Source organism: Pyrus communis, chromosome 10, assembly GCF_041283825.1.
Source record: "Pyrus communis isolate YQ-2024b chromosome 10, ASM4128382v1, whole genome shotgun sequence".
Lineage (NCBI taxonomy): Eukaryota > Viridiplantae > Streptophyta > Magnoliopsida > Rosales > Rosaceae > Pyrus > Pyrus communis.
In genome coordinates, this window is record NC_142574.1 from 14218058 (window position 1) to 14234223 (window position 16166).

Below are 16166 nucleotides of genomic sequence, written 5' to 3' on the forward strand. Positions count from 1 at the left end.
CTTTTCTCTCCTTTCTCCTCCCAGTTCTCTCTCCCCATTGGTCAAACCCAACCCCCCCGGGGGCCCAATCGCTTCCCCCTTTTTCCTAATTTCTATTCTTTTCTTTTAATCACAACCATCCATCATTTATTTTTCTCTTCAATCACAACCGCACATGTGGCACAACTCATGGCTCCAGATTTCTGGAGCCTTCTAAATATAAATAAAATTACCAAAATATCCCTGATTTTAAATGTCAATAACTTCTTCGTCATAACTCTGTTTCATGAACGGTTTGTGCCTACGCGTTTGTGAGATCGAGCTCTATTCAAAAATATAAATTGTGACCTTGAATAGTCTATTGATTTTAGATAATTAATTTCCAAACTTCAAACTTCTTAACTAGTTTAATTTAAAAACTAAACTCAAATGAATTAATATAAATTCTCAATTCTTTTCACATATTCATAATTATGAATATCCAATTCATATATTTAAATTTTCCAGGGTATTACAGGGTGAGAGTTATCACGCCAAAACTAAGTTCATTCTCGTTGCTTTCTCTGAATGAAAAGAGATGGGATGATGCGTTAGGGTTTAAAGGAGACAAATCGTCTAAACAGATTGTGAGAGTTATCATGCCCAAACTTGTTAGTCATTTTACAAATGGACAAATTTGTGATTAAAAAAATTCATTAAAAGGTAGGTAGGAAAATAACATATTGGGGTGGGAATAACAACACTCATATTTTAATGTAATAGCCATTGTCATCCATAAGATATCAGTTCAGAACTTTATAGATCTATTTCAATTATAAAAATTATTATTTGATGGTCAACTATAATTTATATGAATATATGTATTTAATACAATCATTATAATCATCATTTGACTGAGATGATGATTGTAATTGATTACATAGAGCCACATCTCAAAATTAAAACTGTGTTTCAACCAACTAAAGAATCATTAGCAAGGTCTACTGGTTTACTATTTACGCATCGTGCAGGGTTGATTGTAAATTATGCTAAACCCTTGAATCTTTAGAATTTCTTGTTAGGCCTAATTATAGAAATGATTCTTTAACTTTACCTCTAGTTTAATGTTGGTCCATCTCAAATTAGTTTCCTTAGTCCTTGAACTTAACTATATGTTGCACCATTGATCGTTTTTATAACACTGTCTTTCTTCCATTAAATTCAAGGATATATTAGGAACTTCAACTTAAAACTTCGAAGACAATAGAAGAAGCTAAAAAACAAATGAAAATTTACAAATTAAGATTTAAAACTTAAAGCAAAATGAAATTTGAACTATAAAAATACAAATTGAAAATGGTTAGATTTTAGCAACTTATAAATATTAGGCAGTGCGATTTCAAAACTTTTAAGAGATCGAACTATGGCTGGACTTAAACAACTAACAAATTACACATATTGAAAAACGAGAAAAAAAATTCCTATGTATTCAATTTTGTTACACATAAAAAAGAAAAAAAAAAAAAAAAAGAAAAAAAAAAAGGCCATGGTAGTGGCTAGGGTCGGTGGCAACCCCCTTCGTTTCTTTCCTTTTCTTCTACTTGCGCTTTCCCCTACTTTCCATCCCCAATCTCTTGTCCTCCATCCCTTCTTCCTGTCTTTTTTACCGGTCGATCTAGCCCCAATCTCCAGTTCCACTTCGATTCCTTCGTCTTCGTTTCCCACCACTTTGATTCCTCTATATTCATCTCCGACCACTTCGATTCCTCCTGTCCTCCATCCCTTCTTACCACTTTGATTCCTCCGACAATTTGCTCCATCATTTCACGATTCCACGATCTGCAACCACATTTCTTAAGCGCATTTTGTCTCAGATTTATAGGAAGGTGTTTAGAGCTCTGGCTCGGGCCTTCCACACCACCATCTTCCTCTTGTCTGCCTTTAATGGCTCTGTTGCTGGTGGGACGTGTTTTCCCATTGGTTTCTTGGTTTTATGGGTGTGGTTTTTGTGGTGTTGTTTGCAGGAAGATGGAGCACTGGTTTTCTTCATCCCTAGGGCTTTGATTGATTGGATTGCAGGCTGGATTGTGTTGTGGCTCTCGGGTTTTCCGACGACGGCGGGGGCTGCAAGTTTCTGGGTTTTCTTGTTTTGTCTTTTGTTTGTGCTGGGCTATGGTTTGTCACCTATTGCTCCATTTATTTGTTTGCTTTGTGTTTGAATTGTAATTGGGCCTATCCTTTTATACATTTTTTTTTTGTTGGTAATATATTTAATTTACGTTTCAGCCAAAATAAAATCTTTTTTTTTAAGGTTTTTTTTTTCTTTTTCATTACTTATTTTTTAAATTCGTATTTAGTGATGTAGGATTAAATTTCTAATATACCTCCAAATTTAACGAAACATTAGACATCGTTAGTGAAATGACCAATGGTACAACACATTATTTAGTTCGAAGATTAAAGAAACTAATATAAGAGTTGAATGACTAAAATTAAACTAAAGGTAAAATTCAAGACCATTGCTACAATTAAACCTTTCTTATTATACAATCCTTTCTGTTTTCACTACAAGCTCATTCTAGATGCTTGCGATGAAATTCGATTTTCTTGAACTAACCCAATTTCAAACCGTGCTTGTTGAGCAGAATTGACAAATAACTACTTCAATGACTTATTTAAATGGATGGAAAGCATCACGGTCATGGAGTGGATTAGACTTAAGTGTGAGAATGTGAGGATAAAGTTCCACATTCGTGAAAAACCAAATTATATAAGTACTTACAAGAAATTAGATTACTCTTCATATTGTCAATTAATTTTATAGTGAAACTTTATGGCCTGTTGGGTATCTAACTCAAAAAAGTTTATAATTCTTAAAAACAACCTGGATGAACTTCTCTCAAGAATAATTTTTTTTTTACAACCCAAAAACTTGTTTGGCATGAAATCATGTTGTCTTCAGATGGGTTTTGTTCACATATATGGTGGTGAGTTGCTAATTTTAAATGTTGCCATTGAAATTGAGCAAATTGGGGTTGAAATTAACCTTTGGTAATGGTGGAGAGGTGAGGTTGGGGCTTGTGGGTGATTAGAGTGTGAGGACGGTGGGTCGGGGATAGTGGGAAGAAAACATCTCAGTCGCTGGAATGGTCCATGTCACAGTCGTTGGAACATCTATTTCAGTTGTCGGAAACATATCTCTTATCACCGTCAGTTACTCTCAGTTGATGTTTGGTGTCATTGGCCTCGACGCCAAGGCCATGCAGATGTTGCAAAGAAGAAGAAAAAAAAGTAAAAACAGACTTTTGTTATGAGATTTTTGGCTAGTTTTTGAGTTGTTTTCAAGTTCAAGTTTCGCAAAACAAACGTACCAAATAAGTTTTTAAGTTGTGAATTGAGAAACAATTGTTTAGTTAAGAACCTTGAACTCAAATAGAATATTAAACGGCCTCTTACTTTTCTTCCTTTTGAGTTTTGAGAGTTCCACCAGCCAGAAGCCGAAAAGTCTTCGTTGGGAGGTCACGATTTTAGAAACTTTCAAACTAGATTGATATGGAGATGAAGTGGGACAAGTGACCCCTACCTAAACTCATGACAATGATTGAGTAAAAATATACCGACTAATTTTTTATTTTAAGAGAAAGAATGCATTATATATATTTTTTTTGAGTTTAGCGTACGATATTCATTTGTAAAGGAATTTGAAATTCATACATTACATGGAGGATATGGTGCAAAATAAAGGACCTCGATAAAAACCTGGAGCACACAAAGGGAATGGATTTCAGAAAAAAAATCTTATTCGGGTAAAATCGTATGAGAATTTCAACACCCAAGAAAAAAAAAAAAAATCATATGAGAAAAACACTGGTGAAGAAAAAAAACAAAGCATACGTGCCATAAAATACTTTCAACCCAACCAATTAAACTGAGGTTGCATAACAGATTGCGAGTTAGAATGGTCATTTCGTATTAACTCATAAGCCATGGATGTCCTTCCTCGATTCAAAATATATACTGAGCAATCCGATGTGCCATTTAATACTTTTGAATTCCAATCATATGACTTTTTCGAATTTTTCTACATAAGTTCATTAATATTCGATGGTGCCTATTTAATAATATCAAGAATTCCCAAATATTTTTCGTTTCTTCGGGGACATCCGATTAAACTCTCAATTATTTTTCAATTGCAGACTTATCAGGTATTTGCAAAATGATAATATTTGGTACTCATAAGTGAATACTCACCTTTTGGTTTTGTCCAATAATATTTAGCACGTGTTATTATGACCCGTACCTTAAATAATTATATTTAATTGCTAAAAGTGTGAAATGACTAAAATGCTCCGATAAGGCTTGTATTGAATAATTATGGACAATTGAGTTTAAATTCGTTTTTCTCGTGTTTTCTAATTTTTTTTCAATTAGTTTTCGTACCAACGAATGCATGGGTGAAAACATATTAAAAAAATGACTTATGAAAATACAAAGACAAAGTTTTGTTCTTGGTTAATGATGGGCAAACTAGTAAATTCACGCGGAAATTTTTTTTGAGTGGTTTAAGACCACTCTCGGTAACACACCCCGATCTGGAAGATCCACCTGGACTCCTAATCGAGCTGTGTTGGGTGACATCGGGAAGGTGACGAAGCCAATAATGTGTAGTGATCTGGAAAATGTGCATAAATTAAACCTAAAAGTGACTAAATACAATAGTGCGCATGTGAGCGGGATTGAACCCTAATGTCAGAGTATAAGTAAAGTACAATAAAATTGGAATAAGAATTAAACCATCATAAGTAATCTCCTATATCAACTTTTGTCATAAATCCTCGTCAACACAAGAGCTTTGCCACTAAAACCTGGAGGGATAAAAAACAAGGGTGAGTGGGCCTGAAAATAAAGTTTTGTAGAACTTTTTTGAAAATGTATAACCCCTCATCGTAAAACAAGTATAGTTTTCAAATATATATACTACATATAGTATGAAACACTTACCATAATCAGTAATATTTCAGAAATACAATAAATCACAATATTTCACACATAAAACATATAGCATCCGGTAATTACAATATCTTGCATAAACAAACATATCATATCGGGTGTTCATCGATAAATGCTGACACACAATCTCATGCACAGATATTCTGACATGAACAAGATTAGGTGTAATAATGATTTACGCTATAGTACTATAATCACGTTAAGACTGGCACTATGCGCATCACACACGAGTTCTAATTGCCTATAGCAATCTAGGACAGGACTGACACCTACAATAGATCCAAAGTGAGCGTATTGGTGAGATGTGAACATACACGTGAAGGCTGGCTTTGGCCTGGGCGAGTATTAACATCGGTGTAGCATACGATGAACAATTAACATAAATATGATCATACAATGGTAATTCGATAATTCTAGTAAATAAAATACTATTCATGGCCGTAAATATAATTAAGGTGTACCATAATATTACGCATACTTGTGCATCCCCTAGGACGTAGAATAATTTCATAAATTCCGTCAATACGCTAATTCTTATAAACATTATTCTAATCTAGGCCGGTGTAACGTAGAAAATATTTATCAATATATATATATATATATATATGGATGGAGACTAAATAAATATATAATATTTAAAAGTAAAGACCCACTCATAGTCATGTTCGTCGGGTCGAACCTACCTTGCGAGGATCGAAGATCCTTACGATGTGTTTCATCTAGAAACGAACCATTAACGTGGATATATAATGTATTAACACAACTACGCATTTTCGTAAAAAAATATGGCTAATAAAGAAACTATTTTAAAACAATCGAATTTCGAAAAACAGAGGGTGGATTCTGGTTTGTTACTTCAAGAAACATGAGAAGGGACCTTAGGTTCCTCCATGTGTTGCCGTATGCATCACCACAAGGTGGCTGCACAGGCAACTGTGCACTGCACGCGCTGGAGAAATTTGGCTTCCCACGCGGGCCTCACACGCCGTGAGTGCAATCGTACTCGCCATCTTCACGAAGGTCTGCGGATTTAAGGTTGCAGGTTCAACTTTCAGAGCTCCAACCGACCTCATTTCTCAACCAAAATCAATATTCAAAAACCTAAATAAAGTTAGAAATGCAGGGAATAGATCTATATCAAAGTGAGGCCGAGTTATGGTCGGCGTTGGCCGAAAAAATGATCAAAAAATGGCTTGGTGGCCACGGTTTTCCTCACCAGTTTTCTGGGAAATCTTGCCCAAGGTTTTTTTTCTGCACTACTTCACCCCCAATCACACTTTTAAGGTTAAAAACATTATTAGGAGTTCAAAATAAGAAGGATTTGAGGTTGAGGGGTCTCGAGGCTCACCATGGTGGAGTTATTGCGAATTTGCCAGAAAACATGGCGCTGGTGATCGTTACTGGGCTCTGGGAAGGACGTGTGAGACATGGTGATGATCTGAGTGGTATGAGATCGACGGTGAAACGGCGGCTCAGCCGCTCTAGTGCCTACATGGACAAAGAAGAAGGACGGGAGAGTGTGAAGTGAAGTAGCTCATCTTAGCGTCTCTATGATTCACAGAGAAAAATAGAGTTTAGAGAGAAAGTGCAGAGTTTGAGTGAGAAAGGAAGTGTGGAGAGAGAGGCCGAGAAAATGGGCAGAAAGAGAAGAGAAGGAGATAACTCAGAGGGAGACCAAGAGAGTTAGAGAGCTTGAGACAGTGAGGAAATCACCGAGGGGACACGGGAGAGAGGGAAAGAGTTGGGTGTGGGCCCCACTGGCTCACAAAAGAAGGCTACACATAGAAAGACAGAAAATATCTCCCGCGCAATGTAAAATTACCAAATTGCCCTAAATGTTCCATATTTCGTAAAATCTTCATTGTAAGTCTAAATTTGGTTCTACTTGCACCCACGCGCTCGTATCGTCAAGTACTACGATAATATGTGTGTGTGTCATTAGGTCATGACCAAATAATAATTAATTAGGCATGAGGCCTAATTAATAAAATACTAATGTAGATTGACCTACTTAGGTAACGAACCTAATAAATAAATCATTGATATTACAGTCCTCAACCAGCAATACCAATAACTCACTTCTGTCTTTATAAATAAGTAAAAAATTCCCAAGAGTGTAAATTACCATTTTGCTCCTCATTGGAAAACGTGTATAAATCGTCCGATTTACGCCTTGTTCATGCTACTCATGTGTTCGTAAGGAAACGTGCCACCTAGAAATATGTGCAAAGGAACAAGGAGTGATAAGGACTCGAATATCCACGAAGGATTTTCACCTGTCCAGGGCATTTTCATTGCACATATTTCTAGGTGCACGTGTTCTTACAAACATATGAGCACGAACAAAGCCTAAATCGGATGATTTATGCACGTTTTCCAATGAGAGGCAAAATGATAATTTCTCTGAGTTAAGGAATAAAATAATATTAAATTCGAGATGGGATGTCAACCTCACGCTCTCTTCTTCCTCATTTCCTCCCCAACACCCCTTTCTCACCTTTGCACCTCTCTCCCCCTCACTTTCCAACAAGAGCCAACCACCCACACCACCACTATCAATTCTGACCAAATCGCCACTCCAAACCACCATGATCCTAACCAGTATTGTTTCTGGAAAAAAAAAGAGGTTTTTTTTTTTGGTTTTTTCTTCCTTTTTTTTTTTTATCTTATTCACACAAAATCAATTCACCAGAATTATAGTAGCAGTAATATAATATAATTGCGAACAATAATTTGGGTAGAATATATAATTCGGCAATAAAAAATGAGGGTTCATGCTCAATATGAATGTTTCATGCAATCAAGCTGAAAAGCTATCGACAATTAAGACCGTGTTTAGAAGAACATGGATTGTGATGATGAGTCTTGTGAACCGGTTTGTAGTAGAAAAACCTTAAGTTCCTTAACGTAGCGACAAGAGTGTGCTGACATGTTGTGGCCTATTTTCTTTGAGTGGTGAGGTAAAGTAGAGAGAAAGAGAATTGAGGAACTTCAGGGATGTGTATTTCCCTTTGCTTGTGGGGTGTAGTCAAATTAGGATTTAATAGAATTTGATAGGATTTAATAAACTTTAAAATCAGAGTGTAGTCAGTTAGGTTTTTAAAAGAGGAATCAGTGTAGTCAAATTAGGATTTAAGAGGATTTTAAAAATACATCAAATTCATGAGTAGTCAATTGAGATTTTAACGGATATTTTTAGAGTGATCATAAATCAAGGTATACTAAAAAAAATCAAAGATTTGGCAGTATTGCATTAAGTTGTGTATTTTATTAGATTTGTGAGTCTAAATACATATAGCCAAGATAAAAAAGAATCCCACCTCAACTCATAGGATTTCAAATCCAGCTCATGTTCTCATTGTATCACTCCCTTCCTTCCTCGCTAGCTCGCTTCTCTTCCTAGCGGGTTGCTACAAAATCTCACAAAACTTTCGTCATCCATGTATATCAAGGAGGATGTCCGATTGTTACGACTTGATTCCACATAAGATAATGGGTTGTTAATCCATACGAAGCAAAGCCGGAAGTAGAGGATGAGAATAAGATGGAAGATAAAGGGAAGGAGAAGGAAATCCTGAATCCAGAAGAACAACATGATGACATGGAATTAGATAAGAAGAGGCACTTGAATGTTGTCTTATTGGCCATGTACACATTCAGGGCTTTTCAAGGTCCTTACCTCAAAGAGTTTAGGGCCGGGTCTTCAATTTGACCATAAGCATTCTTACGATTTTTAAAACGGAGAGCAGGTCTAACAACTCTTGTTTGACCATCAGTATCCTACCTCATATGAATATTCTTATTACTCGTGAGACAGATAATCTTCTGCTCAATGACATTCCCAATTTTTTTTTTTTTTTTTAATTCCCGATTCTCTCTCTTTTGTAATTTTCATCTTTTTACACAAAAACTATTTTGATTCCCTGCCAAAATTTATGTAGAACTGAAATCACTTGACTTGAAGATTTTTGAGTGATGCTTAATTGCCTTCCCTACTTGCCAAGTTCACAATGCAACAAGCTGGGACAGAGAATATGGAGTAGAATTTGTTTGATACATGTTCAAATATATAGCAGACATGAAAATAATTAAACATCCAAATATTCTTAGATCAAAACATTTGTAAAGCAGGACAAAAGATTTCATTTATTTCGCGAAGTATCTGTATATTTGGTTCGATTAAATATCTCAAAGAAATTCATTCTATGTTGATTTGGTCATGTTTGTATTGGTTTGGTGATGCTTAGAAATTCATAAAAAAAATCCATACAAATCCATTGAAATCTACAATAGAAATTCATATAAATTTGTCAAAATCCATATAAAATTGAAGAGTATTAAAATCCATTGAAATCTGTCACTTAAATTTTTTTTAGTAAAATCCTATGAAATCCAAATTGATTACACCCCCTAATAGTAAATGATGAGGAAAGAGAAATAAAGAGTAAACTAAATCAACCAAGGATTTACAGTGTTAGAATTTATGTCACCACTTATAAAATAGATTAATTACTAGAATAGGGCATTTTAGTAATCACATTGACTTTTATTCATATTTATATGGTTTAGTACTATTTCTACTCTGATTCCTCAAAATGTTAGTAAACAATTTCAATGAGAATCTGGTTTTGATTTCACCTCATTTCAATTCCTCCTTAATTCAATAACTCTCATTCTAATTACGAATTAGTAAACAAACTACAAACGTTATCATTTTTCAATTTGGTGACACACACTCTCACAAGGCCATCCATATTAGTGAAATCATGATTAGCCAAAACAGTTGACCAACCACATGTGTTTTGGTATATATGTGTGTGTATGTGTGTATGTGTGTGTGTGTGTATGTGTGTGTATAACATCTCTCTCGCCTAGGTTTGGTACCTTCAAAAGTCATCATCCACACCAAGTAAAATAAGCCCCATCACCTCAATCACAATGCACTAAAACATCTCGATTAAAAGTAAACTTAAAGACGAAACAAACATCCAATAATATGAAAATACTATATCGTATTTCATTATTTGTTATAATACAAAACAGCTAACTCATACAAAGTCATGATTCTGTGTTTTTTTTCTCCTTTCTTCTTTATTAAATAAGATTGCTGCCGGCCACATCGACGACGAACCTGTACCTAACATCGTTCTTCTCCAACCTCTCAAACGCTGTGTTGACGTAATCCATCTTAACCACTTCAATCATTGATGTTAATCCTTTCTCTTTGCAAAATTCAAGCATCTCCTCAGTTTCCTTCATGCTTCCCACAAAGCTCCCGGTGATTTTCTTCCTCCCTACATACAAAATTACGTACCCAATATGATCAGAAACAACAATCCAAGTTTTTTGAAGCCACAATTTCTAACTAATCCAGTAAAATGAACAACTTAAAGGAGAATCAACGAACGAGAGATGAAAAGGAGAACGCAGAAATCACTCCCCACTACACAAGGAGAGATTAGATAGTGATGGAAGTGAGTGGAGTGGGCTTACCAAGCATGACCATTGGGGAGACAAATTGTAATGGGGTGTTAATAACACCCATCAAGATCAATTTCCCATCAAGCTTCAACAAAGAGAGGTAAGGCTCAAGTGGGTGGCCAACAGGCACTGTGTCAATGATGTAATCCAATGAATCCGCAGCCTCCTGCATTTTTGTGGCATCTGAGCTGACCAAGAAAGCATCAGCCCCGACATGCTCCAAAGCCTCCTCTCTTTTCTTATCTGATGAGCTTATCACAGTCACATGGTGTCCCATGGCCTTGGCTATCTTCACCCCCATGTGTCCCACACCTCCAAGCCCTAATATTCCTCCTGTTAACCCACTCACATTCAGGCCGAAGTGCCTCAGCGGGCTGTATACTGTCACCCCGGCGCACAGCAGCGGCGCCGCCTGTTCCGGCACCATTCCCTCCGGTATCTTCACCACAAACCTTAACCAAACAAATCAACAAATCAGTAAAAAACAGGACTGGTTTAATTACTAGGTAATCTAAAATCAACAAATCAGTATATATATGGTGATAGCTAGTCTTCAGTTTGTCAGATGTAAGTTCTGAATTCAAATCTCATGAATCAAAGTTATTGAATAAAAAAGCATTCGCAAATGATCCGAAACTTGCAATTATTAAGAGTTGGCCAGAAAATGTACAAATTTTTGTGCTCGTGAATTCTATGTGAGAAAAGTTATTTAGGGTTTGGTGATCATTACTTTTGATCAGCGACGAGGGCACCGGCAAAGCCGCCTTGGGTGGTTTTGCCGTCGGTGTAAGTGTCGTTGTAAGACCAGATTTTCTTGTTGCAGTACTGTTCGTTGTCCGTTTTGCATGGGCTGCAGTTTCTGCAGCAACCAACAAGGAGGCCAACTCCAACCACGTCTCCTGCTCTGAACTTTGTCACATCTGATCCCACCTCCACCACCTCACCAACCACCTCATGCCTGGTTAATATTCGAAGATTTTGTAAACAATTAGTACAAACATATATAAGGAAATGACATTAAGAAAATAATTCGTGGGATTAGGTATGGAAAATCTTATATATTAATCGTACCCGGGAACCATGGGATAGTTTGACATGCCAAGGTCATTTTTGATCTGGTGAAGATCCGAGTGGCAAACTCCACAGCATAGAACCTTGACGTAAACGTCCTCTGGCCCTGTGTTCCTGCAATTTTTATTTTTTGTGTTAGGATTAAAAATCAGTAGACAAAAGGATAACTACATATATAATATAAACACTGATCCACTCGGCAAATTTATTTATCAAATGAACAATGTTTTTCGTGTTAATACGTGCGTATTGATGCGCTATTTGGTGAATAAATTTAGTGGTTGTAAACAATCAAAGATTTGAGATATAATGTTTTGGTTTACCTAATATTGTAGGTGTAGGGTGAGAGTATTCCAGATGAGTCTCTTGCAGCCCATCCTGTAGTCTTTCTCTCCACTTCAAGGCTGACCATTTTTCCTTCTGAATGTGTTTTGGGGAGAGGGAGCGAGAGAGAGGGAGGAGAAAATAAGTGGTGGTGGTGTGGGAGGAAGGGAGAGGATGAGTTGGTGAGAGTATTGGGTAAGTGGGTTTTGGCTTTGGGAAATCAGAAACGCAAATAAAGCATATAAATATACACAAGGAAAAACAAAGGCCAACTCAGAAGCTTGACACATCACCGGTATGTGGTAGGTGAACCTGGTATAGGATCCTATCCTCTTCGTCAGGGTTCTAAAAATCAATTCATCCTATTCGTTTATTAGTTATCCTATGGTCAGAAATTACTTTGAATTTTTTATTTAAAATTGAATGGGCACATGACACCTGGGTTTCTTCTTTTTATATTGCATATGTTGGCACTTGAGTTACCATCTTCCTATTTAGTCCCTAATACTCAACTTTTCAGAAAATAATAATAAAAAAAAACAGAAAAAGTTAAATAAAACACAGAACCCAGATTCTCATTCTGGCTCTTCAACCTCCACCACACCCCACCCATCTCTCCCTCACCTGTCTCTCTTTTTCCCTTCCTCTTCCTATTTTTAATTCTAATCCTCCCTTACGCCGGAGAAGGATCTTAGAAATTGCCAACGACACCCTTACACTTCGATCGGAGATCGGTGACTTAGATCTAAAGGTTGGAGTTGTTGTCAATCTGGGTACCATGTAAAGCTAAGAATGGAAGAGGAGAAAGGAAAAAGTAGGAAGCGAGAGAATTTGATGGGGTTTCTCCGATGAAAATATTTGCTTCGATGGAGGTGCGCGGTGGTTGGGTGAGTTCTTGGCGGCGCAGGGTGGGTTATGCTGTGAGAGAGGGTGATTATTTTTCAATTTTTGTTTCACTTAAGGGTAAATTAGGAGTTCTGATTGACAAAAAAGTATACTAGTTGACATTTTCTTAATTAAAAAACTAGGTAATTAGGTGTCTGGCTAACACCAACTCAACTGGTGTACTTGGTACCCAGAAAAATTTCTCGATCATTGACACCCTCCTAAATTTGGACAGTGTTGAAATGCTTGTGACCTATATTTTTGGTGAAAGAATATTTTGTAATCATTTGTTGCGTCATTTGTACGTCACAATCCAGAACCAATTATGGCGGAGTTGGTGAACTAGACGAGATGACTTTTTATGAAACTCTAAAGAGTAGACCTGGCAATTTCTAATACGACCCGTTAACACGATACGAAAATAACGGGTTTCGGGTCAACACGATTATGGCGGAGTTGGTGAACTAGACGAGATGACTTTTTATGAAACTCTAAAGAGTAGACCTGCCAATTTCTTACACGACTCGTTAACACGACACGTAAACGACACGAAAATAACGGGTTTCGGGTCAACACGATAACTAATCGGGTCATTATCGGGTCACACGATAATAACCCGTTAATAACGGGTCCTTAACAGGTTTACATGAGAGTGACACGCAGGTAACCTGTTTCGACACGATAAGAAAAATGCTATTTTGATGATTTTAATTTTTTAAACTACTAAAAAAAAACTTACTATAAAATGCAATAGATATAATGAATATGTATATATTGTTTATTAATTATTATTCTATTATTATCCATATAAATTTTAAATTTTAAGTTTTATTTATTTATTTATTTTTATAATATATTATATCAAAGATTGAGAATAAAAATCATAAAACACAATAAAAATAAAAATATCAAGTAATTTTAAAATACCAAACACATAAATAAATTATAATAATTAATTTCCCGCCTAATATTTCAAGAGTTTCATCCATTTCCCGCCTAATGTTTGGGAAATTTTGCAGCCTATATCCATCCATTTCCCGCCTAATATTTAACCCAAAGAAACTCTAAGTGTTAGTTAATGTATCGTTTTGATGGGATACGCATCCTATGAATATAATTTCAATGATCCAACCGTCAAACTTGTTTATATATGCTTCGAGATCGCATACGCCAAGATTTGCAAAAAACAAACATTCAGAGATCAAGTAACGAGACAAAACTTTTTGACGGTTATAAACGAAAAATCACAATTTAACGGTTATTTTAACTCTAATTTTGAAAATTTTTTACGGCTACACTCCTTGACCCTATATGAATACAATGAATGAATTCGATCTTCAATTTAAAATATTTACACTAGTGGATACCACAAAATCTTATGTTATTCTTGATGAAAGTATAAATAAACTCTTAAGTGTTAGTGAATCTATCATTTTGATGGGATACGCATCCTACAAAACTAATTTCAATGATCCAACCGTCAAACTTGTTTATATATGCTTCGAGATTGCATACAGTAAAAATTGCAAAAAACAAACATTCAAAGATCAAGTAACGAGACAAAACTTTTCGATGGTTATAAACGAAAAATCACGATTTAACGGTTATTTTAACTCCGATTTTGATGATTTTTTACAACTACACTCCTTGACCCTATATGAATACAATGAATGAATTTGATCTTCAATTTAAAATATTTACACTAGTGGATACCACAAAATCTTATGTTATACTTGATGAAAGTATAAATAAACTCTTTAAGTGTTAGTGAATCTATCGTTTTGATGGGATAGGCATCCTACGAAACTAATCGATCCAACCATCAAACTTGTTTATAAACGCTTCGAGATCACATACACCAAAAATTGCAAAAAACAAACATTCAGAGATCAAGTAATGAGATAAAACTTTTCAACGGTTATAAACGAAAAATCACAATTTAACGGTTATTTTAACTCCGATTTTGATGATTTTTTACAGCTACACTCCTTGACCTTATATGAATACAATGAATGAATTCGATCTTCAATTTAAAATATTTACACTAGTGAATACCACAAAATCTTAAGTTATACTTGATGAAAGTATAAATAAACTCTTAAGTGTTAGTGAATCTATCGTTTTGATGGGATACACATCCTATGAAACTAAATTCAACGATCCAACCGTCAAACTTGTTTATATATGCTTCGAGATCGCATACGCTAAAAATTGCAAAAAACAAACATTCAAAGATCAAGCAACGAGACAAAACTTTTCGACGGTTATAAACGAAAAATCACGATTTAACGGTTATTTTAACTCCGATTTTGATGATTTTTTACAGCTACACTCCTTGACCCTATATGAATACAATGAATGAATTCGATCTTCAATTTAAAATATTTACACTAGTGGATACCACAAATCTTATGTTATACTTGATGAAAGTATAAATAAACTCTTTTAAGTGTTAGTGAATCTATTGTTTTGATGGGATACGCATCCTACGAAACTAATTTCAACGATCCAACCATCAAACTTGTTTATATATGCTTCGAAATCACATACACCAAAAATTGCAAAAAACAAACATTCAGAGATCAAGTAATGAGACAAAACTTTTCGATGGTTATAAACGAAAAATCACGATTTAACGGTTATTTTAACTCCGATTTTGATGATTTTTTACAACTACGCTTCTTGACCTTATATGAATACAATGAATGAATTCGATCTTCAATTTAAAATATTTACACTAGTAAATACCACAAAATCTTATGTTATATTTGATGAAAGTATAAATAAACTCTTAAGTGTTAGTGAATCTATCGTTTTGATGGGATACACATCCTACGAAACTAAATTCAACGATCCAACCGTCAAACTTGTTTATATGTGCTTCGAGATCGCATACACTAAAAATTGCAAAAAACAAACATTCAAAGATCAAGTAACAAGACAAACCTTTTCGACGGTTATAAACGAAAAATCACGATTTAACGGTTATTTCCGATTTTGATGATTTTTTACAGCTACACTCCTTGACCCTATATGAATACGATGAATGAATTTGATCTTCAATTTAAAATATTTACACTAGTGGATACCACAAAATCTTATGTTATACTTGATGAAAGTATAAATAAACTCTTAAGTGTTAGTGAATCTATCGTTTTGATGGGATACGCATCCTACGAAACTAATTTCAACGATCAAACCATCGAACTTGTTTATATATGCTTCGAGATCACATACACCAAAAATTGCAAAAAAACAAACATTCAGAGATCAAGTAATGTGACAAAACTTTTCGATGGTTATAAACGAAAAATCACGATTTAACGGTTATTTTAACTCCGATTTTGATGATTTTTTACAGCTACGCACCTTGACCTTATATGAATACAATGAATGAATTCAATCTTCAATTTAAAATATTTACACTAGTGAATACC

The 16166-nt window shown here is 35.2% G+C and overlaps 1 protein-coding gene across 1 annotated transcript; it reads right to left on the reverse strand.

Moving 5' to 3' along the window:
- Nucleotides 1-9960: 9960 nt before the first annotated feature.
- Nucleotides 9961-12052, reverse strand: LOC137729899 (cinnamyl alcohol dehydrogenase 1). The gene is made up of 5 exons (XM_068468950.2): nucleotides 11844-12052; nucleotides 11521-11634; nucleotides 11180-11407; nucleotides 10462-10901; nucleotides 9961-10262 (listed from the first exon to the last, which is right to left on the reverse strand). The coding sequence occupies exons 1-5, from the start codon at nucleotides 11930-11932 to the stop codon at nucleotides 10063-10065; spliced, it is 1071 nt and encodes a 356-aa protein (XP_068325051.2). The 5' UTR covers nucleotides 11933-12052; the 3' UTR covers nucleotides 9961-10062.
- Nucleotides 12053-16166: the final 4114 nt, after the last annotated feature.